This window comes from Cynoglossus semilaevis, chromosome 12, assembly GCF_000523025.1.
Source record: "Cynoglossus semilaevis isolate Cse_v1.0 chromosome 12, Cse_v1.0, whole genome shotgun sequence".
In the NCBI taxonomy this organism is placed as follows: domain Eukaryota; kingdom Metazoa; phylum Chordata; class Actinopteri; order Pleuronectiformes; family Cynoglossidae; genus Cynoglossus; species Cynoglossus semilaevis.
This window is the reverse complement of record NC_024318.1, coordinates 13185979-13212466: the sequence shown is the minus strand read 5'-3', so window position 1 is coordinate 13212466 and position 26488 is coordinate 13185979. Positions and strand designations below refer to the sequence as shown.

General features: G+C 42.7%; 1 protein-coding gene across 3 annotated transcripts; it reads right to left on the bottom strand.

Annotated features, from left to right (window-relative positions):
* Positions 1-12: 12 nt before the first annotated feature.
* On the bottom strand, positions 13-24280 carry LOC103387590 (fibroblast growth factor receptor 2-like). Of its 3 annotated transcripts, none has more exons than XM_017037103.2 (6): positions 24123-24280; positions 13920-14175; positions 7024-7281; positions 6728-6802; positions 2943-3112; positions 13-1216 (listed from the first exon to the last, which is right to left on the bottom strand). In XM_017037103.2, exons 2-6 carry the CDS (start codon positions 14098-14100, stop codon positions 1085-1087), a joined length of 816 nt encoding a protein of 271 aa, XP_016892592.1. In that variant the 5' UTR covers positions 14101-14175; positions 24123-24280; the 3' UTR covers positions 13-1084. The 3 variants fall into 3 exon arrangements, with proteins under 3 accessions (XP_016892592.1, XP_016892591.1, XP_008320522.2); XM_017037102.2 differs by lacking the exon at positions 24123-24280 and adding an exon at positions 15924-16195; XM_008322300.3 differs by lacking the exon at positions 24123-24280 and adding an exon at positions 16221-16875 and having other exon boundaries at positions 14-1216.
* Positions 24281-26488: the final 2208 nt, after the last annotated feature.

Below are 26488 nucleotides of genomic sequence, written 5' to 3'. Positions count from 1 at the left end.
TGGGGAGGGGGGGGGTTACTGCTCTGCTATGAAACAGAACAAAAAGCAGAAATATGCAGTCTGAAGGAGAGCTTCAGCTAACTCCAGAGGGGAGCAGCACAGGGGGCCTGTGGTGGGGAGCAGGGTGAGTGTGTGAGTGCTGTTTTGTACAGGTCTCTGCTTATTAGGCTCCTGGAGCAAAAATCTATAATAAATCATTTATCTACCAACACGTTTTCTACCGACTCCTGTAGTAACCAGTGACATAAAATACACCTTTTGGTTCGGCCATCAAACTCCTGCAGGTCTGTCTGGGTTATCATGGGATTATTGACCGGCCTTTAGAAGAATAACTGGGTCAGATACAAGCGTGATCTGCACTGATTGCTTGTTTATTGGTTCAATAGAGTCAGAGGGGAATGGGTCCGTATTCAGGGGCAAAGTTGTCGCAGAAACACACTTTGATCTACGGTGATATCTTCGATCCACATCCCTTGTTGTCCTGATTTGTTGGTTTAGCAAAACAACCAGAAAAACAGTCTTTTCTTTCTGAGCTTCAAAGGTCAGTGTGAGAGATGCACTCGGGTGGTCTCTGAATTTGCTGCGATAGTGCTGACCTCTGCACGGCACAGTGTGTCCTCACAGAGGAGATCTGGATGTGTATCCAGTACAGATCAGAGATCGTTCTACTGACACAATGTGCTCAAATCTGGTCATTGAAAATTGTATTAAAAAAAAAATTAGATTTAAAACGTTGAGAGTCATTTTTAGACTCACAGTAAAGTGTATTTATGGGTTGTTTTTTTTTTACATGTCCGCATCTGTCCAGACTCTTTTGTTGACTAAAGTTGGCATATACACCCTGCTTTGATCAGTGCTGTAATAAATACATTACATCTATTTCACTGAATGGACCACTGACCCATGCTTGGATTCCACACACTTGGCAGCAACGCTCTCCTGCACCTGCATTCACTGTGCACCTGTCTATCCACACACTCTGACTGTGAGAACATTTTCAGCTGCTCTCTCTTCATCTGCCTTCACCTCCTTCCTCCTCCTCATTCAGCCTCACCGGTGTACCGTGAGAGCGCGCCTGCGGCTGCTACTCACCCACTACATCCAAGGTGTAGGTGTGGTTGATGGCTCCGAACTCATTCTCCACCACACATGTGTAGTTGCCCTTGTCTGACGGCACGACACTCTCCATGATCAGGGTCCAGTGCTGACTACGCACCTGTGTGTGAACGGTAGAAGATTAGAAGAAATGTTACACATTCACATTTTCACACACATAAAACACACACACACACACACACAATCCAATAAATGGATGGAAAAACTAAAAGAGAGGATTTAAACACACAAAGGTCTTCTGTGAGAAAGTGAGAAATTTGACAAAGAAAATGTTGAGAACAGGACAATTGGCTGAAGGACTGAGAGATGAAAGCTGCATTAGTTGACCATGTGGGGCAACAATATTCTGCCTGATGACAGAGTTATTCAGGCAGAGTGACTGTGCAACATCAGAATACATTCATAAATTACTTTTACACCCTAAAAATACCAACGCACCCGAATGGGATCAACTCTCCTACTCCTGTGTTATCCTCATAGATCACTTTTTTTTTCTAGTGGTAAATTCTACCTCTCATGTGTGAACACAGCTATTCATAATCATTTGTAACACAAAAAAAGCATTTCACCCGTGTGTGGAATCCACAGGTGTGAGCTAACAATAGTGTTTCCGTGTACAAACTGAAGGCAGAGCATAGCTGCTGCTTGTACAGGCCTACATTTCTGACAATGGGGAGATTAAGCTATAGGGCAGGGCTCACATACAGCTTTTGTCTGACGCTTGTTGACACAAAGAGAGAAATGAAGTGCCCACAGTATATCTGAAAGCCTGAATGTTTCATTTCCATCACGCTTTGGCTTTTTTTTTTTTTTAACGCCACAACGAGCCAAAGGGGATCGAATCGGAACGACATTAGCAGCTACCTCAACACGATCTGTCTCTAAACTTTCCTGACAGCGGATGAGTCGGCGTTCCCTCGTAAAGTGTCCAGCATTAACCTGGATCCTGAAATCTGTTTGGCATCACTTGACATTTTTACAAAAGAATTTCATTATTGTTTCAACTGTTATCTCACTTGACCAGCACAACTGTACTATGTAGAACAGATGCTTATATTAACAGAAAAAAGTTTAAAGGTAAAAAAACCCCAGAACCTTTATTGAAATAGACTCAGAGGAGCAATTATTCCGATTCAGATTTACTGTGACCAACATTCTTAAACATAGAGGAATAACACACGTTAAAAAAAGTTAGTATTTTTTTATTTTACTTGATAGTGTAGCTCGTATAAGTTTAAGGCACCAGAGTATACTTTATAAATGATATATAAACTGAGGTATACCAGCTGAACATCCTGCTCCTTCAGTTTAATATTTAACCTGCTCCACTCAGCAGTGTTTGCAAATCACATTTCATAACAGAATCACATAGCAGGTTCCAAGAAAAGCTGGTGGGAACCGTTCTCCATGATCGAGTTACCCCAGCATTCACTACTCATTTCAACGCTAACGCTGCGTACCTTCTCTATACCGTACTGTGTGGGGGCATTTAAGCATCAAGTCCGTAACTTGGTGTCTAATTGCTGGGGCTGAGGAACCATTTTGTGTTACAGTGAGAGGCTCTGCAATGTATCCTGTTGAGAGCAGGCACACGGATGATCAGTTCCAATTTCACACCAGAAACCCTGTCCTCATTTCCTCTGTCTGCTCTCATGCCATCTTCTCAGTCAAGGGTGAAAAAGAGAATGATAGGAAGGCCGCGTCTTGACATCCCTTCTCAACACATTCACCAACTGGCAAGACGGACCGCAGCACTGACACAGCCAGGGCCAGCACTGGGTTGACATCAGCGATAAAAAAGTGTGATGGACGACTGTTTATCTTACCTTATACCCTCCCATGCGATCCTCCTGGCGGAAAGGTTTGCTGTTTTTCAGCCAGCGCAGCTTGGGCTCAGGATTGCCTCCAGCAGCACAGCGGAACTTGACTGTGTTGGCGGCAGGCACAGCATGAAGCTTCTTCTCCATCTTCGCTGATGAGGTCCAATACGGAGCACCTACAAACGAAGGAGAATTATGGTTCAGTTTTTGGGAACAGTTCTGCTTGTTTCATAGTTGAGCCTCAAACCCCAAAGGCACCCCCTCTGTGCAACACAGACCAAGTGACCCGTGGTCTGAATAACACAACCCAGGGTACGCACAGTTAAGTAAAAACATACAGCTTCTTTTCAGCTCAGCAAGGTGCTGCAGACAAGGAAAAAAAACTCTGCTCCACTGTGCCTGGGTGTCGCCGAGAGGGTAACAAGACCATCATAATCAAGTTTATCTCCCTCCTTTTTTTTCTTTTGCTATTTCCTCTAATTACTTTAGCTTCATGATAATCTGCTAGATATGAGCAGCAGAGCCACGGATGCGTATCTTCTTTAAAGAAACAGAATATCGTGTTTATCAGAAGTACCAACAAAAGCAATTTTCCAACCCAGCTTCACTGTCGTTTCTTTGCGAAGATATAATTTTTTGTCCATTTTTCTGGTTTTCTCCCAGTTTTTCTACGTCTCAGTCAGCTGGACTTTCCTCTGAGCCCCCCCATCCGCCCTTTCTCCCTGCACCTGGGAGTGTAATTGCCTAAGCAGATGGGGCTCAGAGGGGAAGAGAAAGTCAAACAACAACCCACATACTCACTGCAAAGCACAAGTACAAGCAACAGAGGGAATACCCACAGATGAGACGGCTGCAGGTTTTAGATGAACCCTCATACAAAAAGTTGAGGTCCCAGGAGTGTGCTTCAAACATCCTCGACGAGCTTTTATTGCTGCCAGTTCAATCTGCATATCTGACACCTCCTGTGATTTTTTTTCTGGCATGCTCAACCGGACAAGTCGTGCATACTTGGAGAGTTCAGTCAGTAAACAGTGCTTTTCCTTCCTGAATGGATGCATACAGTAATTGCTTAAACTATAATTAGGTTTTTCCCTCGTGTTACTTCTTCCTCCCCAGTCTCACTATCTGTGGTGTTTTTTTTTTTTTTTACATCTTCACCTCCATGGCCCTTCATTTCTCTTCAACCCATCTTCCTGTCATCACTGCTTCCATACAGACAGTGATAGATGAGGAGACTGGATCATCACAGGACTGTCTCCCTGAAATAACCTATGACCTCAAATCCACAACTGGGTCGAAGCATGAGGATGGGACATGAAAGGTGAGCTTTGCTGTTTCCCATGCTCTCCATCCGGAGGTGCAGCACTTCAAACAGGATGACCCCAGGACCTCTCACCAGATGAAGCCAGACTTTCACTGCACAGACCTAAAGGACCCCCCCCCCTTTAAAAAAAAAACCTTGTGCCTCCGAATCCTCACTCACACCTGTTTATCCTAAACTTGCCCGGGGTTAGCTGAGGTTATCGAGCCACTGTGCTTTAAGTCAAGATTTTGACTAGACTCGAGTTTCTGCAGGAACTTTTTTACAGTCAATATTATTTATGGTTACGACTGCAACATGCAGCTTGCACTGCTAAACCAAACGGATAAATCCAATAACCTGGTGGAAGGTCCTCTCTCTGTAGTTCTTACCTTAACTATACTATCTGTAGAATACCATTCAATTTAGATCACCAGAAACATTAGCTGTTTCTAGTTAATTTGTTAGCCATTACTTAAGTACGCTAGCAAAAATAATAAAAAACACATTTTTCTGTTTTGTTTATATGTGGTTTTTTTTTTCAAGCAGCCTACACACTATCTGCTGTTGTGTGAACACAAAAGAGGACACTGTTTGATAGCATTTTGTTTGATAGCATAGCATTTTGTTAAATGTTAAGCTAGTTCTGTTTTTTTTTTCAGATGCTCTTAAAAGCAAGCGACTTGCTATCTGTTGTGGTTATGATGTCATTGAGGTCAGACAATGATAGTCATCTGCTTGCTCCACTAGCTGGAAGTCCAAGTTCAGAGAGGCTGTGACTAATGCACAGAGTTGAGCAAGACAATTGTTAGCATAAAAGAAGGTTGGACTTTATCCACTCTATAGCAATATTTCAGTCAAGCTTGTATTTTTATTAGTATTTTAAAAGCCTGGCTTAAGTCAGACGATCTTAAAAACTGTGACTTCAGAATCACTGTGATACGTACATCTTTGAAACAGTCAAATACTGTCCTTTAATCTGGTGAAATGATCTTTGATATATGGTGGAGACAAATACATTTACATCTTAGGTTCAGGTTCTTTACCTAACTCATAGTAAAGAACGTAGAAATCATGTGATCAAATCTATTCTACCACCCTGCTGTTCATCCTCAAACTGCTCCTCAACACAGCACAGCTTCCCTCACCGATCCCTGGAGAGGCTCTCCCGTGTCTGCTCCAATAAAAAAACTCAGTGCTGATGATGGACACTCTAAACTCTCTTTTCTCTTTCAACATTTTTTTAACCCACAATTGTGGTTCCTTCTCCAAAACAAGGCCAAATCAAATTCCTCTGTTTTGCAGTGGCCTGATGCCCAGTCCATTCTGTATGATCCAAAAGAGAAAAGAGTCACAAATATAAAGCTAAACTGTAGCCTGAGCTCTCATTACCCACCTCGGTTACATGCACCCTCCTCTCGCACACTAGTCCTCGGGCCTGACGTCAAGGCTCCACGTTATAGAGGTGCTGGTAATAATCCAAGTTAACCTCCTCCTCCTCTTTCTTTTACCCCATTTTCTTTTCGTATTAATTTTAGTGTGGATCTCCAGAAACACGCACAGCAAGAAAATGCAAGTCCACTTCCAAAACAGTTTTCCCTTCGTTTTTAAACCGCTTATTATGACTAAAATGGCTGGACCATTTCCCGATCCCCCATTTTTCCCCTTGCTGAGTTCCTCTCTCCCCCATATTTAATGGATTTCAGACAATTACAGTCAGCCCAAAAGTTGAGGAGCGGGGGAGGGGACGGGGGACTCACAGTGAGAGGGAGAACGTATGGAGAATTTTAACAAGATGTGGAAGCCCTTATCTTTACATTAGCCCATTTTAAGGAACATGTGTGTGAGTACATGTATGCATACACACATGTGGGCATGTGGCTGGGTAAACACAAAACTACCCCTACTCACTTTCTCTCATACTTTCCCCCTCTCTCACACACACACACACACAAAGACATATACACAAGCCCATCGTCACGGTAACTAGGTCCAGATGGTTGTCTTTCGAAATGGATGAGGCCAGCTGACTCGCTGGCTGACTGGCTCCATGATGCCGGACTACCTGAGAGACACTGGCTACAAGAATTCCAGGAATTCCTGTATTCCTTGGAGCCTTGGAAAAGCACACACTTTCTATACAACACACTGCAAAGTATCATAGTATATCCCCACAGAGGAATGTTAAGGTATAGAGTAGCCACAGTGTGGGTGCAGGGCAGAGCTCTGGTGTTGTTTACACAGAAATCACTCAGACCTAGGACCAGTGCTTTTCCTTCACCGCTTATAAATGAAAAGGATTTGACTGGAGTCATGAACACCAACATAACTAAATGAAAATCAGTTTCTTCTTAGTGCCTTCGTCATTCTACATGTTTTTGTCTGTTTTGCAAGATCTTACATATAAATTCTCAGTTCTTTTTACTTGGGTTCCACCATAAGAGAAAACTATCGTTAAATCCCAGCATCCTTTTCTTCCTGCCGTACTTACTTAACTGCTTGCCGTCTGCCCCCGCGTCCTCCGACCTCTCGGTATCGTCCTCATCATCACCCGATGAGATGGCATCTGCACAGAGTAACCATGATTACTGCCACCTCACTGCAACTTACACATATTATGTATCGCATGTGAGATGACGTGTTTGTATAAAACTAAAAAAACAATAGTGTTATCGTTCACATGGCCGCTGACTCAACTCCGGGTAGGTCATTCCTGACTATTCCACATCGCCTTACTCCCTGACCTGTCTTGACCTCTTGACCTGTCCTGCCTGGTCCCTGACTCACCTGTGACATTCACTATGAAGCAGACCGTGTCTTTGCCAACGCTGGTGCAGGCGTACAGGCCCGAATCCTTAGGCGTGGCATCACGAATCTGCAGCACCTCCTGCTCTATCAGTGTGCGGTTGTTGGTGCCCAAAGAGCTGCCGTCTTTGGTCCAGGTGATGGTCCCCGTCGCGGGCAAAGGGCAGCTTAGCTTCAGCACCTCCCCTGGGTGCAGTGAGCACACCGTGGGCTTAGAAATATGGTATTTGTTCGATGCGTCTGTAGAGCGGATGGGGGTGGGAGGGTGGGGGGGTTGAGGGTCAGGGGTGAGGAGGGAAAGGTCAAGTAGGAGGAGGAAGAGGGTGCACAAGAGAAAAAGGAGAGGTGGGAGAGGAAGAAACAAGCCAAAAAAAGTGTAAGAAACAAAAACACCACACAACCCCAAATGGATGCAATGAAATCAACTTATGCAGAAGGAGCAACATAGAAAAGAGGAGGCCCATTATATAAACCATCACACCAGTACGTTGTTACCACAAATCCCAGTCGCTCATTTAAAATGGAGCTCTGAGAAAATACCTCTGATCTGTTATTCTGTGAGCGTCACGATTGGTGCTTATAGACTCAGAGCATGCAAACACAGCCAAAGCAGCGTTTATAGGAAGGAAAATAACAATCAATGCTTTGCAAAATGTGTTGACAGACAACCTCCACCTCATGTCCACCCCTCCCTTTTAGCAGCGATGCCAAGCAGCCGGTGTGTGTGGGTGAGTTAGCGCAATACAGAAAAAATGTTTTGGCCAAAATGAAGGTAATAAAAATGCAGCGTGACTATCAATCAGAAGTAAAAGCAGCCAGAAAGGTCCAGGACGGAAGCAGTTGTCAGGCAGGGGAAGGGGAAGGGGGGGAGTCGGGGGTGATCTCTCCTTTTTCTCTAACTTTCCCCTGACTTTGACTTTGAGCTTATGCTTCAAAATCCTTGACCTAGGTACATTATGACGCCTCTGTTTTTCATCTCTTCCTTCTGCATTTTCTTTCAAAGCACAGCCACAGAGGATCTACGAACCCAGCACACTGTTTGACTGCCAAGACAGCGAGCAAGAAACTCCGCTATACTCCAAAGTGCATAAAACCTTCAGTTCTGGGACATAATCCAAGTCAACATGTGAGTGCGTGTGTGTGCATGTGTGTGCACCTTGTCCTCTGACTTGTACAGAATCAGTGTATTCAATAGAATTCTGAGTAACTGGTCTAGACGGCAACTCTGAATCTGGTGGAACTCAAGGTTGTGATTGGATGTGAGAAAAAAACATCCAAACTTTTGATCTCTTTCTGCTTACTTCACAGAGAGATATCATGTATTACTACATTAATGTTCACATGCACTCATTTCAAAATGGAACTGCCTTAAAATCCTAGGAGTCTCTGTGACTTTTCAAAATGTTTCCTGCGTGTTTTTATTTACAGTTGAGAACAGAGAAAGGGCACATTAATATGACGTGAAGAGAAGAAAACAGCAACAGTGGAAAGTCATTAGTGTTGAGGGTCTGTGTAGACCGAGGCTGAACGTTGACTGTTATAATTACAGGGGTTGCAGGTCTCCCAGCCTTCGCTGTATACGCTGCTGCACCTCTCTAACAATCCCACCTCAATTATCTGCTGCTGCTGTTCCATGAGTATGTAAAGTGTACAGACGCACGAGTCTCAACATGAAGGCAACGCCGTACTACCGCAAATCCACTATCAAGGCATGTGTGCGAGCCTCCAAACATTCCCCCTGGGCAAAATATCATCTAAGTATAGTTCCTGTATTGTCCTTTCTTCCTTTTGCTTTCCTCCTTATTTCAATCCCAAAATTATGAACCCTTCCCTCGCCCGAGTGTGTGGTCTGATGAGCCGTGAGGTTGTTGAGAAGTGTCTCCAGCAACTTTAAAGACATGGACTCCAAACCCGAGACCTTTGATATTACTATTAGCGTCACTGCTCTGCCTCTGCCTTTGCTGTTTAATTTAACACTTAGGAGACCGAAAAAACGCTGTAAGTACAACTCCACACGGGCCATATGTAAGTACAGTGTATGATGGGAATCCAGCAGCAACATCAACACAGGGGGCCCCCAATGAGGGAGGGGAAGCAATACAACACCTGGAATGTACAAAAGCACACACACACATATACACACACAGGCTGCAGTCTGTCTGCACATTGAAGATAAAGCAGGGACAGTGAGGCACTTCATAGAAAGATGATACTTGAAGATGGGGTCTGAGGAAGTAGAGGAGATGGAAGGAAAGCAAAGAAGTACAAAGGAAATAAACGGAAGAGGGAAGAGAAAAGAAAAACAAGAAAATGCGCTCCAAATGGTGACTCTGATTAAAGGAAACATGCACGTGTTAGTTCAGCCTTCATCTTGTTCTTATCTCTGTTGTTCCCATCTGTCTGCCTCCATCAAGTCGACCCCCCCTCAGCCCTCCCCCCCACCCTCCATACTGCCGCTGCTTTTTTTTCACATCCCCTCCCACTTTGGCCTCTTCTTCCCCTTCCCCAAAGCTCCACAACCCCACCTTGTTGACCCCTCTGACCTCACCCTGACCCTTGCCGGACCTGTAGACACTGCCGACATTCCCAATTCTTCATGGGAACCTGTGCCATAAGCAACTACAAAGCATGCTGGGAGAATACTAGTTGGAGGATTAGACCTTAATGAAAGCATCTGTCAATTACACAAACAGGTGGACGTACGCACAAACGAAAGAGAAGTAGGATGTTGGATATCTTGAACACTTGACACAGTACTCTGCATGTTTCATACCTGTAGTACAACTTTAGTACCAACACGTACACTTGCTCATCAAGTGCAGTTTGATGTACTTTTGTTGTGACCAGGGCAAAGAAAATACACCATAGGCAGGTAGTACATGGATGATACTATGATACTGTTGTGATTGGTTGCAGAGCCCGCAGTACTTCTGAGAGCATTCATATTTAATACTTTCACCCAATGATTACACAAACAGATTTTCGAAGGCCTGAATAAGAAATCAGTTCCCACTTTACTGAGCGAGTGATTATTATTTAAAGGCACATTCTTCCATGACCGCTGCCTAAGTGCCTGTGTTTTCACGGTCTGTCAGTCAGAATACGGGTGTTAGCACCTTGGTGCATTCCATATGTTCTGATCCAAGTCATATTCCCCAGTGGATGTGGAAAATGTACTGTTTTAGTTGCAGTTTTGCCCTGCCTGTGTTTATAATACGGCCTACTTTACTATTTCACTGTGACTAGCGAAGTCATTACGTTGTAGCTGGGTGTGTTGTGAAATGTTTTTATGTCATGGAAATGCAGCAACTATAAAGGAGAAACTTTTCAACCTTTTTGTCCTCTATCTGTTTCCATTTGAAAACCCCTCTTTGTTTTTCTCCAACATCCATCAGTGTCCACATCAGGTCAGAGTCAGGCCGCACAGTCCTCACTATCTCCATCATCATTCACACTGACAGCCTACATAGTCTAGCAGCTTTTCTCTTCTTTTTTTTTAACCAAATGAAGGAAGTAATGTGCAAGCATGTCTCCTGGAGACTTTTAATTCCAGACATTAACATCAAGAAAGAGGCCAATTTAGCTGAAAGCCCTTTTCTATTTTTCTTCCTTGTAGACAATTTCAAAATGGAGTAAAAATATCTAAATGTAATGACCGTCTCCTCCGAGGGATACACTAAGCAGGTGGGCAGATGTGCACGCACACACACACACCCACACATCTCTGCTGCCAACTCTTCCTTTNNATACTTCACACGAAGCCAAATCCCAGGAATTTTCTTCCTTGTTTTGTCTCTCCCTCTTTTCTAATGTCCTTTCACATTTAAATCCCTCCTTATCTTTTTTTTTTTATTCTGACAAAGGAGCAGTTCCATGAAGTGGCTCTTGCTGGTGTCCATGGCAACGGCCCCTTTTTTCAGTGCGTCCACCCCTTCACCCCTCATTAAGAACTTTTCTGAACCCCACCCGACCCCTGGCTGCCCCTTATCTCCAAAAATCTCTTTAGCTTGAAGCTCCAGTGACCCTTGATGTTTTCTTTGCTCTGGCCTCTAGAGATAATCTGAATATTTGAAGTCAGATCAAGGTACAGGAGTATTTATTTTTATTTTTTTAACAAACTGTAGAATTATATTTAAATTAATACAAGCATCTAAAACTGTTTTTTTTACTATTTTAGACTTCAAAGCAACAAAATTAATTCTTAATAAAACTACTATGTTTTTAACATCAACAGCAATAAAGCGTTTTTTATTGTAAAGTCCACATAATAAAATTAATAACAGAAATACATGTGTGAGTTCATGCAGGAATTTTCAGATAATTTGACAAGAGCACAGTAATGATAAAAGCAGTAGCTGTTAGTAAAAATCTTTGTTGTTGAATGCATGCAGTGTTTTATCTGCTGCTTTCCTTCTGCTTGAGTTTCTATGGATTTTGTTGCTGCAGCCGGAGATTTCTCTCTGCCTCCTGCTGTCTGTTTTATACACTGGACGGTCCATTAGGACAGAGGCACAAGTTGGCCAAGGCAGCAAATCTTCCCACCCCCTGATCACACAGGTGTGACACACACACACACGCACACACACATTTAACTCCAAGGGTAACACCACCAAACGACAGGCAAATAAAGGTCATTGTTTGAAGCCCATATATTCAGCCTGACGGACAAACAGCTGACGCATTTGAGTTTGCTTACAGTTCACTTCCATTGTCACTGACACACACACACACACACACTAAAATCAGCCAGCTAAATGATACCTTTACATTTGAACACTGTGATCCTATTGTGCAGATTTCACACTCTAACAGAATGATAATTATTCTATAGCAGTCTACAGCACAAGGAAACTCTAAAGTTTATAATAGTTGTCTATAATTACCTTAACTGCTAATGCTGCTGCACATCATTAGCTAATCAAACAAGGTGGTTACAGGTGAACAATAAACAAAAGGACACTGTGATGCCAAGAGAGTAATTACATTTGCACTATGCCAAGAAACTGATCGAAATCAAAATTGCTGGCAAGCAATTAGACCCTTTTCTGCGTAACTGCTCTTTTTTTTTAGAAGTATTTGCCTCTTTGTTGATCGGAGTTTGGCATACAGTACTTCACTAAAGTACAGCCAAACCATGACTTTTGTCAGTGGCACTCAAGTTCAGTCCGTGCTCCAGTGCGCCTGGTGCCACAATTATTCCACATTATAAGCAAAGAGGAGCCAAATCAGACCTCAGAGCAGTAAATACAAATGTCACACACACACACACACACACACACACACATACACCTGCTGTGCTTTTGTTGTTATTTTGCTACCTCAAAGTATTTCAGTCGCCGTGCAAATGGAGACTGCCAGGTACAAGGTAAACACTCCCATAGGTGCAGAAGTGGCTGCAGCCACAACAATAAGCCTGTTGTGGAGCCTTTTAACCAGCACACTCGTCAACTTCTAGTGTTACAGCAGCCACAGGTAAACAAACTAGCCGGGTGCACCAGGGTGCTCCTTTGGAGACAACATTGATATGCAATCTGATGAACTGTCGGTGATTACTACACAGGCAACGCTGTGAGAGAGGCTGCAGGGCAGAAAGGGACTTGGAAATCTAAAACATCTCAGCAGGGGGCGTCATTAGGACTGAGGGGCCGGTCCAGCCAGGCTGTCTCCTTCACATATAGGGTCTACAGGTGACACCAGTGTAGACGGTCAAGGGTGGGCAGAAAAAGACTTTCGACATCATCACAGTAAAAGACAAACTACTGTGGAACAGAGGAGCAGCAGAGGTTCTTTCCGCCCTGTTGCTTTCTCATCATGTGACCCTTAAGTCTAGCCATTTAATCTCCTGTCACATGACTTCTCTGGTGCCCTGCACCCTGTAATCTCTCTATCAAAAGGAGAAGTCAAATATGCACAAATCCTCTTAGACCTTTCCCAAAGGATTGTGTAACGATGAATAACTCTCTCCTCTCCGTAGCCCTCTGAGCCACATGGGGCTCCAGAGCCATTGGTTTGGAGCCGAACAGTCAGAAGTCGCAACAACAAAAACAACAACAACAACCTAAAAGAGAAGAGCTGAGAGAAGAAAGCTTCTCGTCATGGTAGGGTCAGGTCAATACCTGACCTTTAGGGCAAGAGTGTGTGTGACTGTGTGTGTGTGTGTGTGTCAGAGAGAGACAGGGGTGGAGGCTTAAAAAGTGATGCCCTATTGTTGCCCTAACTTACAATTAGTATGCTGATTAAAGCCCGTGAACAAAAGGCTTTGGAATGTGAGTTACCATCCATCACAACAACTCTAATTAGCTCGTCTCTGACCAGACTCTGAGACTGGAGACGCAGAGTGGAGAAGACTCAAAACAGACAAAAGGAATAACTCAAATGTAGCAAAGTTATGTCACCAAACCTAGCAATTTCCCCAATATATAGGCTGCAATAAGTCCGATTTTTGGTTTTTATAAACAGTGTCCCACCTCCCTTCACCTTCCTTCACAGACCACAAACCTCGACCGGTGACACTCAAATACAACAGACAAAGAAATTCAAAAAGAGATGTGAAAGTCACACACCTTATGTTGAGCATAAACAAAAATGCTTTGGTTGGATGATTTCTCTTTTGTTTGTTTATTTAAATTTATATTTGAATTTTTGTTTGAGATTTCAAAGTTGCACTTTCCTCTGTTAAATGTTTCAAAATTGAAAAAAGAAAATGAGTTTGTAGAAATGTCCTGATTGTGTAGTGCTGGGAACTTTGTGAACATTACCCCAAATCCTCAGGTCAAGTTTGACCACCCTGTGGATTTACACTTGCCCGCTAAAAACAAACCCAACAAAAGGCTGTCACCTCACATCTCCGCCCCTGTGGTCGTCCTTTTGCTGCTTACCTTCAGGTTCCAGAGCGGCCTCCTCCTCCTTGGTGGCGGTGAGGGGCGGCCGAGCTGCGCTGACCGTCAGCAGAGACAGCAGGACTGCGGCCAGCAGCCAGGCCCACGAGGCCATCCCGTTAGTGGGGGACAGGGCTCCCCATAACCCGCTTCTCCACCTCCCCCTGGTCACTGATCCCATCTGAGGGTGTCCACCCAACCATCAACTGCAGCCGGGTCGGCCTGTCACTCACTGGAATTCACCCAATCACCTGGGCTGTGGAGTGAACACAAGAGACAAATACAATAGGTGTGAATGTGAAACAGAACATTTGACTTCAGATCAGTTCTCTTTACGGTACCATGGTTTTTTTTCTCTTGCTCAGTTTCCTGACACAGAGACTGACGGCGAATCAATAGAAAGCACCAGCTTGTTTCAAAATGCTGTCAAACAAGCCGTGCCACAGACATACCGAAGCTGTGAGAACACAAACACAGCCAACCTACATCTGCCTTTACCTCAGCACATACTACTACTATAGGCATGTGCACAAAGACTCACAACTATAAGACTTTTTATTACATTTCTGAGTAGTTTAATGTCATACTGTGGCATATCAAAAGTCTAAGGTATTATTTGATTTTTTTTTATCTAAAATCTAGTGTTTATTTTTATTTTACTCTGACTCACTGTTATAGGCATTTGCGGGGGTCAATAACTCATAACTATAAGACTTTTTATTACATTTCTAAGTAGTTTGCTGTCATGGTGAGGGTTTAAAGTATGACATGAGGTTTTGTGTTTTTTGTTATCTACAATTGAGGCTTTATTCTCTACTGCTTTGGTTGTTTAGTTTTAAAATATAATTCTATTTATTCCCGACGGGTGACTTGTGATTTTTAGAGTTATCTCTAACACAGTGCAGACGTCACATCAGTCACTGTGGCTCCACTTTGGACATGGTTTTTATTCTAGAGGCAACAGATGCGCCAGGACCTGTTGCCGGCGCCGCTGCTGCTGCCGGGCTGCAGCACAGCGTTGGTTCTCGTTGCCTTTTCGTGACTGCATTAGGAGAGAAGTAAGGCTTCAATTAAAACGCAGTTTTGCAATATTGAGACTCACACAGGCTGACACACACACTCTCTCTCTCTCACACACACACACACACGGATCTGTTCTGCCAGACATCTGCGCTTCAACCGCGCTCCGAGTGTCTCTGGAGCTTTGCTGAAGTCACGCTTCCCTGCGCCCCAGCTGGACGCATCGATCGGCTTTACGCGCAAAAACACATGTACTTTGACTTTTGGAGGTCGAGGTTGAAAACAAGCAAACCCTGGTTTTTACTCTGCCCTCTGGGGACGCACTGGACACGGACTGTGGATAGACACTATAGAGGTCCAGGTGAATCCAGGGGTCTATCCTGGTCTTCACCTGGAGTGATCTGACTGTTGTACACTGACGGGTCACATATATGATATATACTATCATTTTAATTCATGGTCTTTGGAGGTAGATATAAATACTAAACGAATTTCTTTCAAACATTAACCCTTTATAAGCCATTACAAATTGCATTAAAATAAAGTAAAAAAAGACGATCTACAAATGTCAACGTCTCAGTTGTCCTGGTCACCGAACTCGTCTCTTCCCCGTGTTGCTGACATGACACTTGGACACATGAGGGACTTTGCTCCACACACGTCCCCAACCCCGGCTTCGCATTAAAACTCGGGCTTTGAATGAACATTTCAAGGCACTGAGTGAATTCCTATTGAAATTCAAATCAGCTTGCTTTTGCCACAATGGGGGCTCATTTGGGGTCGCTCAGTGATTTAGGGCTCCGGCACCAAGCAGTGAAAAAACAACTGCGGTCACTGGATAATTGGCACCATAAATGCAATGTAGAAAATTAAGCAAAGCAATAAATAACCAGGACACTTGTTAATGGGTTCTAACCGAATGGTGCAAGGTGCTGCATTAGAGGCAGCCTTCAAAAATAAACAAGAAAGTGACCAGGGACTTACTCAGATGTATGGATGATGAAATTACGCACGATTCGCGTTGTTTGTGTTGGCTAAGCTTTGTAATTATTTTGAGCAATTTTCTTTACAAAAAACGTATTTTAAAAAGAACAGTTCAAGAAGTTGGAACAAGAGTAAAGTTGGTAGTGAAGTAAATGCAAAGCAAAAAGTGCAAAGCATGCGCCTTTCTACCACGTAGTCTAGTCGTCCCGTCAGCCAAAAACTTGTCAGATGAGATTGTGACGAAGCCTCACGCTTCTCGGTTGATTTGTATCGCGCACGAAAGAAGTGAATGCTTACCAGGGAAGACTATAGCCGTGGAGCTCTCTGTTTTGGCATGCACAGATAAGGGAGGAGAGAGAGCATGAGCTGAATCCTGAAGGAGGAATGTCTCCAACTCCACACTGCACCAAAAACAATCTGAGAGGCGCAGCCTTTTCCCCTATTTCTAATCCACAATCCACCGGCATCCACTCGGGTTTGAGGGGTTATTCCACACCGTGGCGGCAGCGTAGTCCAGTGCCATGCAAAAAATTCCCACGTTTACACGCGTTATCCTTCGAAAACAGCGCTGAACACCATTCTGCTGCTGTCCCACCGAAACTTTCCTCCGCGTCACCAAGTTTCTTCCAGGGCGCAGAACATGCCCAGATATCGCGATGAGCGCACTTGTCAAATGGAAAACAAAGTTGGCAGCTGCTGGAGGAAGACAGTTGTGCTTCAAAAATCTGTAAATGTGACTGTTGTCCGATGCAAAAATGGCATAAGATCCATCAACGTGCGTCCCTCTGCTGCGTCTCTCGCGACTCCTCTCCTTCCGCCGACGGTCCTCGCTCTTTTTCTCAGACGCTTTGTCAGGTTTACTAGGGGTTTTTTCTCTTCCTTACGTCTCCACACACTGCCCTCCTCCTCCTTCACTCCAGTGGGTGTCATCCCACCCCCGCTTAGCCTCTCTCCGGCACCCCCCACTGTAATTCGAGCTGCTTCCTGCAAACTGTAGAGCACTGTGGTCTTACAGACTCCCAACATCGCCCCCTGGTGGACAAAGTACGTTATGAGCTGGGAAAATCTCAAACTCACCATATAGGGTAGGGCAGCTGTTCTCAAAATAAGGTATGCGTACCACTGTGGGTACTTAGGGGCAGTCCAAGGAGGACAACATATTTTGTCTTTATAGTATACACTTTTACTCTCTTCTTTCGTGTGTCATATACTTTATTGGGAATTTTATTTACTTTAGTACTTTATTTTCTTACTTTCTTAATTTTGTCATTTGTATTTATGTTTTGTGTATGGTCTATACTTTGTCATTAATTTAATTGATTTACTAGTTTGGGATTTTTCCTTTTTGTTTAGATACTAGTATTAGAGAATAAGAAATGAGAAGAGACTTATACCGCAACCCTGATATTGGTCACATGGTTAAATTAATATTAAATATACATCGAATATTTGTGACTGGTCTTAGTCATGGTGAGATCCCAAAGATTGTAAAACTAAGAAAATGTGCTTTTTAATACCATTTTTTAAATTATTATTATTTCTATTTTCATGTAGTACTAAATTTTACATACACTCAAATACAATAGATTTGGTCCAACACTGACCAATCCTTTTCTTAACCCAGGAGTTTGCCAGGCTGTTAGCCGCTGTCAGCTATGTTTTTTATTCTTAAGAAATTGTCAAAATAGCAAATAGCTAGATAGATGGATCTTCACGAGTTCGCTTCGGGAAAATGCAACATTTAGCAATTACCTATAAGACGCTACGATACTTGTTCCATTGCCTAGCAGCAACAGTGTGCCCCTGAAAATCTAGTGTCAGTGGTCTGTGGTGGTCTCCGTTGTTAACTTTGCATCATCTCAATGGTTGGCTTTAACTTTGGCTTTATGTTGCATTGTACTTGTAATGATGTTTTGAGCACGCTGACGGATGTTTGAATACCATTGCACAAGTGGTGTGATACCTCTTTGTACTCACTCTATTTTTATATTTTTTTTAACTGCCATGTAGCTATCATCGTGATACTCTATAATAATGCCCATGTAAAACGGTTCATTACATCCCTCTAATTACATACTGCATGAGAGATAAGTCATTAACCAAGATGCAGAAATGTGCCGTGTTCAAAGACACTTCAAACCCACTAACTACTGAGCTGCAGTATGGGTTATTGTCAGATGATGAGTGAGGTCACTCAAAGGTATAAAATTTAATGAGCACAACATGGCCTCAGCATAAGCAGTTACAAAATAAATTGGTGTCATCAATAATAATGATAATAAAAAACCTAATAACAAAACTTCACGTTCATTGGCAGAACCTAGATTTAGTGGCGTTTTAAGTTCAAAACTTTGAATAAATTCTGCTGCTGATTTTTATTGTTTTGGCTGTTTGTGTTACAACAGAGGACATCACAAGTGATGTCAGTCTAACTGTATTTCCACCGTAATTCATGCAACATATGCCCATAATGACAACTTGATGACATAAGGAAAAGGGATAAAAAAATTCAAACGATTAACATTTCTTAAAAATAAACAGATTTCATGCACTTATAGAAAGCGACGACTTTCCCCTGGAACTCATGCCGTTTTAGCCTGGATTTTATTTACGGTTTAACTGTTAAAGTGTGTTTAGAAAGACATGGGGATTGTGGACGATTCTGAATTCTGGCTCTAATTCCAAAGAGACAATATGTTTCTTTTCATTTTAGAAACAGACTCTTACGAGCCTTTTTTAAGACGGCAAAGTCTCGAGCTGTAAATGAAAAGTTCTCCATCTGTTTTTCCGCTCTCCTCTCCTCCCCGTTTCGGGCTTCCACCAGTAAAGCCATCAGATAACAGTGGATCAGACAGTTTGGCTAGAAATAAAGAAGAGGCAAGATGTGGGAAATGTTTTTAAAATAACCACCATCACCCCCTCTGCACTCCCCCACCCTCAGCACCACCACTGCTTTTCTCTCTCTTTCCTGAAAGACCATTTTCTTGTGCCAGTTTATCCCCAACTGTTCTCCAGTAAAACGAAATTCAACCTGAAAAAAGTCTTGGGTAAAAGCTGTCATTATCTTCCCTCACTCATCTCTCCTCTGTAAACCTGCTGTTCCAGCAGCCTTTGGACGGAGGCAAGAACACTTGGAAACACGAGTGATAAATTAGGATCTCATCAGATCCTTGGATGAACTTATTGATTCTTCATCACTGCTGATGGAAATCGTCCACAGTGTCACTCACAGATGAGGTTGCTGAGAGACTTCGTCTGACTGTAATAACATCAGATGCTGTTAATAAACATATTTGATAATTCCCTTATGGCAAACTGTTGAAAATATTTACTAGATGTTTTGAGTTTGACATGAGCAGGATTTATATTGCAGTAAAATGTATATGTTTTATCTAATATGGGGGGGGGTCCAGTATTTATTTAAATGGAGGTGTTTGAATAAAAATTGCCTCAATATCTTTTCTCATTTAGTCTTAAAAGTGTTGTCAGGAGTGATGAGGCTAGCCTAGAAATGCTAATCAGAGAAAAGTCAACAATTCAAATGAAAAAGTGCCAAAATAAATTAAGTGCTAATGCAAATAATTAGAGAAATCTCTTTGTATATTCCTGGTCATCTATTTTATCTGAAGCAGTTGATTGATAACTGGACTGTCTTGGTTTCTGGATGACATCCAAGACAAGAAAACTGAAAAACTGCCTATTACTCATCAACAAAAAAGGCCAAACATAAATAATTATATATGCACAAAGTGATAAAAGTTAGCTCTTGAATATTTGTTCAAATGTGGCTAAATAACCAAAACAAATATTGGGGAATGGGCATAACTTACTTCCCCCCCCCCAAAAAAAAAAATCTATAAACTTAGCTCCTTAAAAGGATAATTAGGATTTATAAATATATGTAAATATATGGGGCAGCTATTTCCAAACAGCAAATCCAAAATCCCATGCTTTATATGTGATTATGTTCCCTACAGTCAACAGTCTGTTACAGTATATAGCATTGCATAGCATAGCATTTTCCTACTTCATATTCACAGAGAGAACCTCCGCCTTGGTTTATCCCTAGGAATTCTGTAGAAGTCTGAGTTATTCACTGTTGAAAATCAGAGTACAAAACAGACTTGTTCTCCTTTGAAACATCATTCCTCGCTCTTCCTTCAGGCTGCTGCACTTAATCATGAATGGCAGTTAAATGTTATTGTAACTCCACTACGCCAAATCTTCGGGAGACTTCTCCGTTTCCTCTAAAATACATCACTGACACTATATAATTAAAACATCAAACGCAGGTGAGTCACATCCTGTGCCAAATATGAAACAAATGTGTGGTTCTGTGTGTGGGGACTGTATATGGAGAGGTGAGGAGTAAACACACGCCCAGGGGTCTAATGCAAACCATATAGCCTCTCTGCAGCCGTGTGGTGACATGGACGCAGGCTGACACACACACAGAGAGCTGGTCCAAGATGAAGGAAATAAGTCTTAGATTTATAAGAACTAGGTCTGATAATAGCTAAGATGGGGCTCTTATTGTCCTCACAAAGGCAGTTTGGACATGTCCAGTGTCCAAGAGGGCAGCTTTTACCTCTAACCCCTCCCACTCTAACCAACATCAGCCATCTTGCACAGCAGAGTTCCTCCCTTTTTAAGCCCAGGAGGCACCGCTCCATAAGTCAGCAGGTCTCCCTAAAGTGTCACTGATACGCCATAATAACCTCGTCCAGGCAGCCAGGCCTCCGCTGTCGTCTCCTCCCCCTCAGCAGGTAACAGAAAGCAGGGATAGAGGGAGTAGATGGAGGGGGAGTGGAGGGTCAATCATCCAGATTCTTCGCATGTTTCCACCTCACAACATCACTGTTTGAAATAGCTGAGATGCCTGCAGACCTGAAGCTTGCAATGTAGCTCAGCGAGCAGCAGGAGAAGGAGGGGCGGAGGTCTCCCAGCTCTAACTCCCTTAAGATGCAATGGGAAACATCACACATGTAGCTGCACAGGAAGCAGGTATAATAAAGAACACTGCAGTGTTGCAGTGTAACATTTGATCAAAACGTCTGCTTTCCCTCCCACCTGACTGGCAACATTTCAATAAAATGAAAATAACACAGATTTTCAGGGCAGGCTGGGAGCAACTGACATCTTCATAAGTCTGTATGAAAAAAGGAATACTTTTTCATGCCTTGGTTCCTTGTTCATGATATTTTTTTTCCTCAAAGATAACAATTAGCCACACACACAGACACAGAGAGGACTGGGGCTCGTGCTGACGCTGCTGAAGTTCATTTTGTTTTTCTCAGGAGCTGTTCTTCAAGAGTTAACTCCAACTGTTCACCACACATCCTGACTATGAGTCTTACGTCATTGCAAAGCCTGAATTTCATTACTTCACAATGACTTCAGGGCTCACACACTGTTGCTACCAGAGTTTGGACAAGAAAACTCACGAGCTGCTCTTTGGAAAGTTTAAAATCTCTTTGGAAACACGTTTTTATTTTTTTCTATTTTGAAAATGGCGAAAATAGCTGACAGAACAATTTGGGTTCTATCCCAAGGCTCCAAAATTACAGTATGGGCAACAGAAAAAAGAGTTTTAGCTTTGGGTCAGAGCTTTACCAGAAAGTAGCTAGCAGGAAGGAGAACATCTGGGGAAATATACTGTATCTTGATTCACTGTCACTATTTTATTTCCCCTGTTCACCCTGATGCTTAACCTACAGGTTAAAACATTTAAATATCCCTCTAACTATCATCCATGTATTCATCCATCCATTGGTCATTTGGTCATCATGTATCCATCCATCAATTCACCCATCCATCCATAAACACTTAAAATGGGGAATTTTTAATAATAACCCACAGGCTAACATTATTTAGCTAATTCATGTTGTGCAGCTACAACACAACTCCAATGACAGTTTTGTGATTGGATGTACAAACATAAACCAGTCCACCAGTTTTTCCAGACACTGACCATGTTTTCTAAAACACCTAATTCACTGCGGACCATCACAGAGACACTTCTGTCACAACTGATTAAAACAACAGCTTCTTCTACAGCTGACGGCAGCTAGTTTTCAAAGACAGCACGTCAGGTACAGAAGGTACGATCAGAGTAGAGCCGCGACAAAGGCTGACAGAAGCTGTGTGACTTTGATAAACTGCTCACATCAACACAGGCTGTTCTGCTCAGCACCACTGTTAGGATGCATCCCACTCAGCCCCTGAAGCCCTCTAATATGGACCTGACAATGTCCAAGATCATAGGTTTCAAAAGCTTCATATTTAGACAAAAACTTGTTTAATTTGTGTTAACAGGTTGCAGCCTATAATGACTTCAGGAGTCTAAACATGTACAGTAATATGGAAATCCACCAATAATCAAATCTACATTTTAGCCAAATTGACCAGCCAGATTTTCTTTTTTCTCCCTCTAATAACCAGAAACATTTAGTCAGTAAATATCAACATAATGGCAGAAGTAAGAAAACAACAACTATGGTTTAGTTTCTGGTCCAAGTGACACAGTGTAAAAAATGTCCTAATGTTTGGACTCAAATACTAAGTGCTAGATTATATGACAATTTCAAAACATCCAGGAACTAATTTTTTTTTTTTTTTTTTGCAATGGTTAGATATTACTGCTGACTACAGTGGTCTCACTCAGCTCCTCGCCTGGAGCAGCAGGAAGTCAGGTTAAACATTTCACAGGGAACGCAGCCAAACCTTTCCTCAACACGAGCAGGAGATGTGCTTTGTTGTGCGTGTAATCTGTTATTCGCATACACAGTGATCTGAAAAGAAGTGATGCTATATTTAAGATAGACATTTAAAAAAGAAAAAGAAAAAGGCTTCCCTTCATTTCTATGGCAGGTGTTTTGTACTGTAAGTCTGAACAGTATTAGAAGATGAAAACTCACTGTCACCTGACTGATCCTCTCTGAACGACCGCTGTCACGGGCAGTAAAACAAAGAATAAAGAGGGTCAAAGAAACTATGAAGAAGTATTTTAAACTGCTCTGAAGTAGCCACCTCAGACAGTGCCGTGCATTCCGGGCATACATGTAGCATTTATTGTCCTAATAGATTGAGGGAGGCCCAGTGAATAAATCACGGGGTCAGCGAATGGGCTGTCTGCCCTTTAACCCCCAGGCTGAGAAAAGACTCTGCTCTATGTCCTGATGTCATCAGCAAGTCATTACTGCCAAGGCTCTCAACACCTCCACCGTAGCATCCTGGCTCACTCTGCTGAGCTGCTATTGGACGACCCCCACCCCCCGGCCGCAGCACTTAAATCACTCTATAAGGCAACAGTTATAGAGTTGACCTTGGCTTTTCCATTCCCACTCCCACATTTAACTTTGTTTATTGTTGCACTGTCTCCATACTGGCTTTGTTCTGTGGCAGAGGGACAACTTCTCCTGAGTCATGGAAGCTAGTAAACATTTCTTCTCCAACAAGTTCCTTCTGGTTCACTTAGTTTTGTTGAAAAACAAAAACTTTAAACTTGAAAAAAAATTAGGCAAAGGGACAAAACCGTTTGTATTGTTCTCAGAGGCAAACTAAAAAAATATTTGAATAGAAAACAACAGCACTTTGTCTGTGTCAAATAAAAACAAAAATGTGTCTTTGAAAATGTCATACACTCACCACAGCCTGTCAATGCATAACACATATTTGACATTTCACTATACTTTACTACAACTACAACATATATAATACATTATACTACAGGGCCATGTCAGTATTTACTCAGTTGATGTTTGTATTTTGTGTCAGCGCCTTTTGTTTAAATGACACCGTTTGTCAAAATGTGACTCGGCCTTTGAGGCAAAACACATGTTTTCTTAGGGGACAATGAGGTGAGCTGAGGTTAACTATTTTGACCGTGAACGGCAATCTGAGGCCTAATTTGAGCTGAGCGGTCTCCTGAGGAGTCACCTCCTTACCAGGGCCCTGACCTTTGGCCCCCTCGGGCCGCCTCGGCATTAAATCCAGGGAGATAGATACAGGAGAAGAAGAAGAGTGACAGACTCATTAAATATGGGCATGGAAAAAGACGCCCGTGTGTACAAAACTACCACCACTTAAAATACAAAACAAAACTTTCCTTACCGCTTTTGTGCACTTTTTTTCCTTTCACTGATTACATAGTTTCCCGCACTCAGTAACAGGGGAGTCACTGTGAGCGGGCTGACTCACCTCAGAGCTTCAGGTTGCAGCATGCCCACCTCCGCAGCACAGACTGGCAGATTTACATTGTTGTCTCCCACATCGTTCTGCTCTTACAGGTCCTAATCATGCTGTTGAGCAATTGTCCCGTGGAAAACCCATCTCTCAGCAGCTACTGGTTTCTTTCTCCTCCTCGCCTCTCGCCCAGAGCGACAGCAGAAATTCTAAGATGTGCAAAGCAGAGGATTAAAAACTCCTCCAAGGCCTATAAAATAACCATGTACTTATGAAGGCGCCTGGTTATTCCCCTTAGTATAAATGAATGCACCTCAAGACAAAAGAGCTATTGACTCACACCTTCATATAAAAGACTGTTCATAAATACGCTCCTTCCTGTGCATATATATGTGGCAGCTTGTGTGTGTGTGTGTGTGTGTGTGCGTCGTCTCATACTCCCATCAAAAACTGTACAGAACAAATAATTGAATCAAGCTAACTGCTGGGTGCCCAGTTAGTGCGTGTTTCATCAATCATGGCTAAACATTCTGGAAAATTGTAATGGAGACAGAGCTAACATGCAGAGTTTTTCCAGCAGGGCGGTGGGTCAGCAAAGAATGATGGGACTTTAAATGTGGTTTGTGGAGAAAAATACCATTTGGTTACAGGACAGGAGAGGGGGAGTTCCTCCCCAAGTTTAGTTTAGATTTTCTAATATTTGTGGAAATTTACTGCAAGACAGGCCAAGTATAAAAGCTAAGTCATTTTATTTAAAAAAGAAAAAAGAAGCAGCACAAAGACTGTAAGAGAACGTGTCTTGACTGAGAAGCAGTATTTCATTTTATGGAACTCAAGACTGTTATTCAAAGGGATGTTGTACTCCATTTTATATTATCAACAACAACAACAATAATGACTATGCGTTATTTTAACAAGTTTTTTAAGGTTAAATTATTAGCTATGAAACAAATATTTTTTGTTATTGTTAACCTATTAGTGTAATATATAAACTAACTAAATTACCCAACTTTATTTTGTTTACTCCAGTGGTTCCAAAAGTGCGGGTGGGTCCTCCTTTAGGGGGCGTAGAGTTATTGCAGGAAAGGTGAAGAAAGACACTTTTTCATAGCAGTTTTGTAAAATATGCTGTAATGAAAATTAAAGTGACGTCTTGTGAAGCCTTGTGAGAAACTCTCTGCATGTCACTGCTATCACAGTGAAAGTGGAGGAGACACACCTTGTAATACGAGTCCTGAGAATTCTGATGTTCACACTGAACGCCCCTCCCCTGTCTACACCTCAGGCTACAGGTACATATGGATGTGTGTTTATATACATGTGAGTTTTGGTGAAGTTGCAGTGAGACCCCCAACCTTCCGCCCGACCATCTCCAGACCAAAACACACTTCCTTGTCTCCTGTGACGGTGCTGCCTTACATGATCTGCCTCTCCTCTAGTATTTCATCATAATTCACAGTGACAACAATCTACAGCCAGTGCTCACACTGCTACCCATGAGCCCTCACAGAATACTGAATTGTGTGACAGTGGGGGAGGAGAAATAGAGATCTGACATAAGAGAGAGGGCAGAAGGTGACAGAGAGAGAAGGACAGAGGGCAGGAGGATAGAAATTCTAAGAGGAAAGGGCAAAAGGGAGGTGGGGTGGGGGGCTATTGTCATGTATATAACCTATTATCTACTATACCTCTAAAAAACCTTTTGTTTTTTTCTTCTTGGTTTTAACTTCCTGCTGTGATGTCACAGAGGAGTCTGACAAATAATATTTATTATTTTCTATGATGATTCTGAAAAGCTGTTTTTGTCAGTGGGGTTGAAAGGTGGAGGAGTTGTAGCCTGGTAGCCATTTGACACCATAGCTTTCAAAAAGAAGTCAGAAGTTGTTGTGTTGGGGCGGGGGCAGCAGTTTACTATGAAATACTTTCTCTCTGTACTCAAGATTTTTCTACTAGGAAACAACCATGTAAGTGGGAGATGACCATCTCTGTAAATGGAGGGGAAATAGGAAATGAAGGAGAGGGAAAAAAAGAAAGCGACCCGACCTGGGGTTCAACTGATGACAGGGCATAAATCAAAGATGGCGTGAAAACATGGCACCTTTAGGCTCTGGTTTGCTTTCCTACTGAGAGGCCAGATTTCTCCCTGGCTGAGTGCAGCTACTTCTGAGGCCTCGTGTGCTAATGGCATTGATTTGTTGTTTCTGCTGCACTGCTCCAAAGATCCAAATCAATCAGGGTGTAAAAGATTAACTAGTGTTCAGGGAGCAGGAGGGCGGGAAACTCTCCCACTGAAAGGGACGCTTCAACCTCACATGTGGCGCGACACACAGGCAAATCCTTTCATTCTAATTCCCTCTAACTGTAAAGAGTTGTCTGTGAAA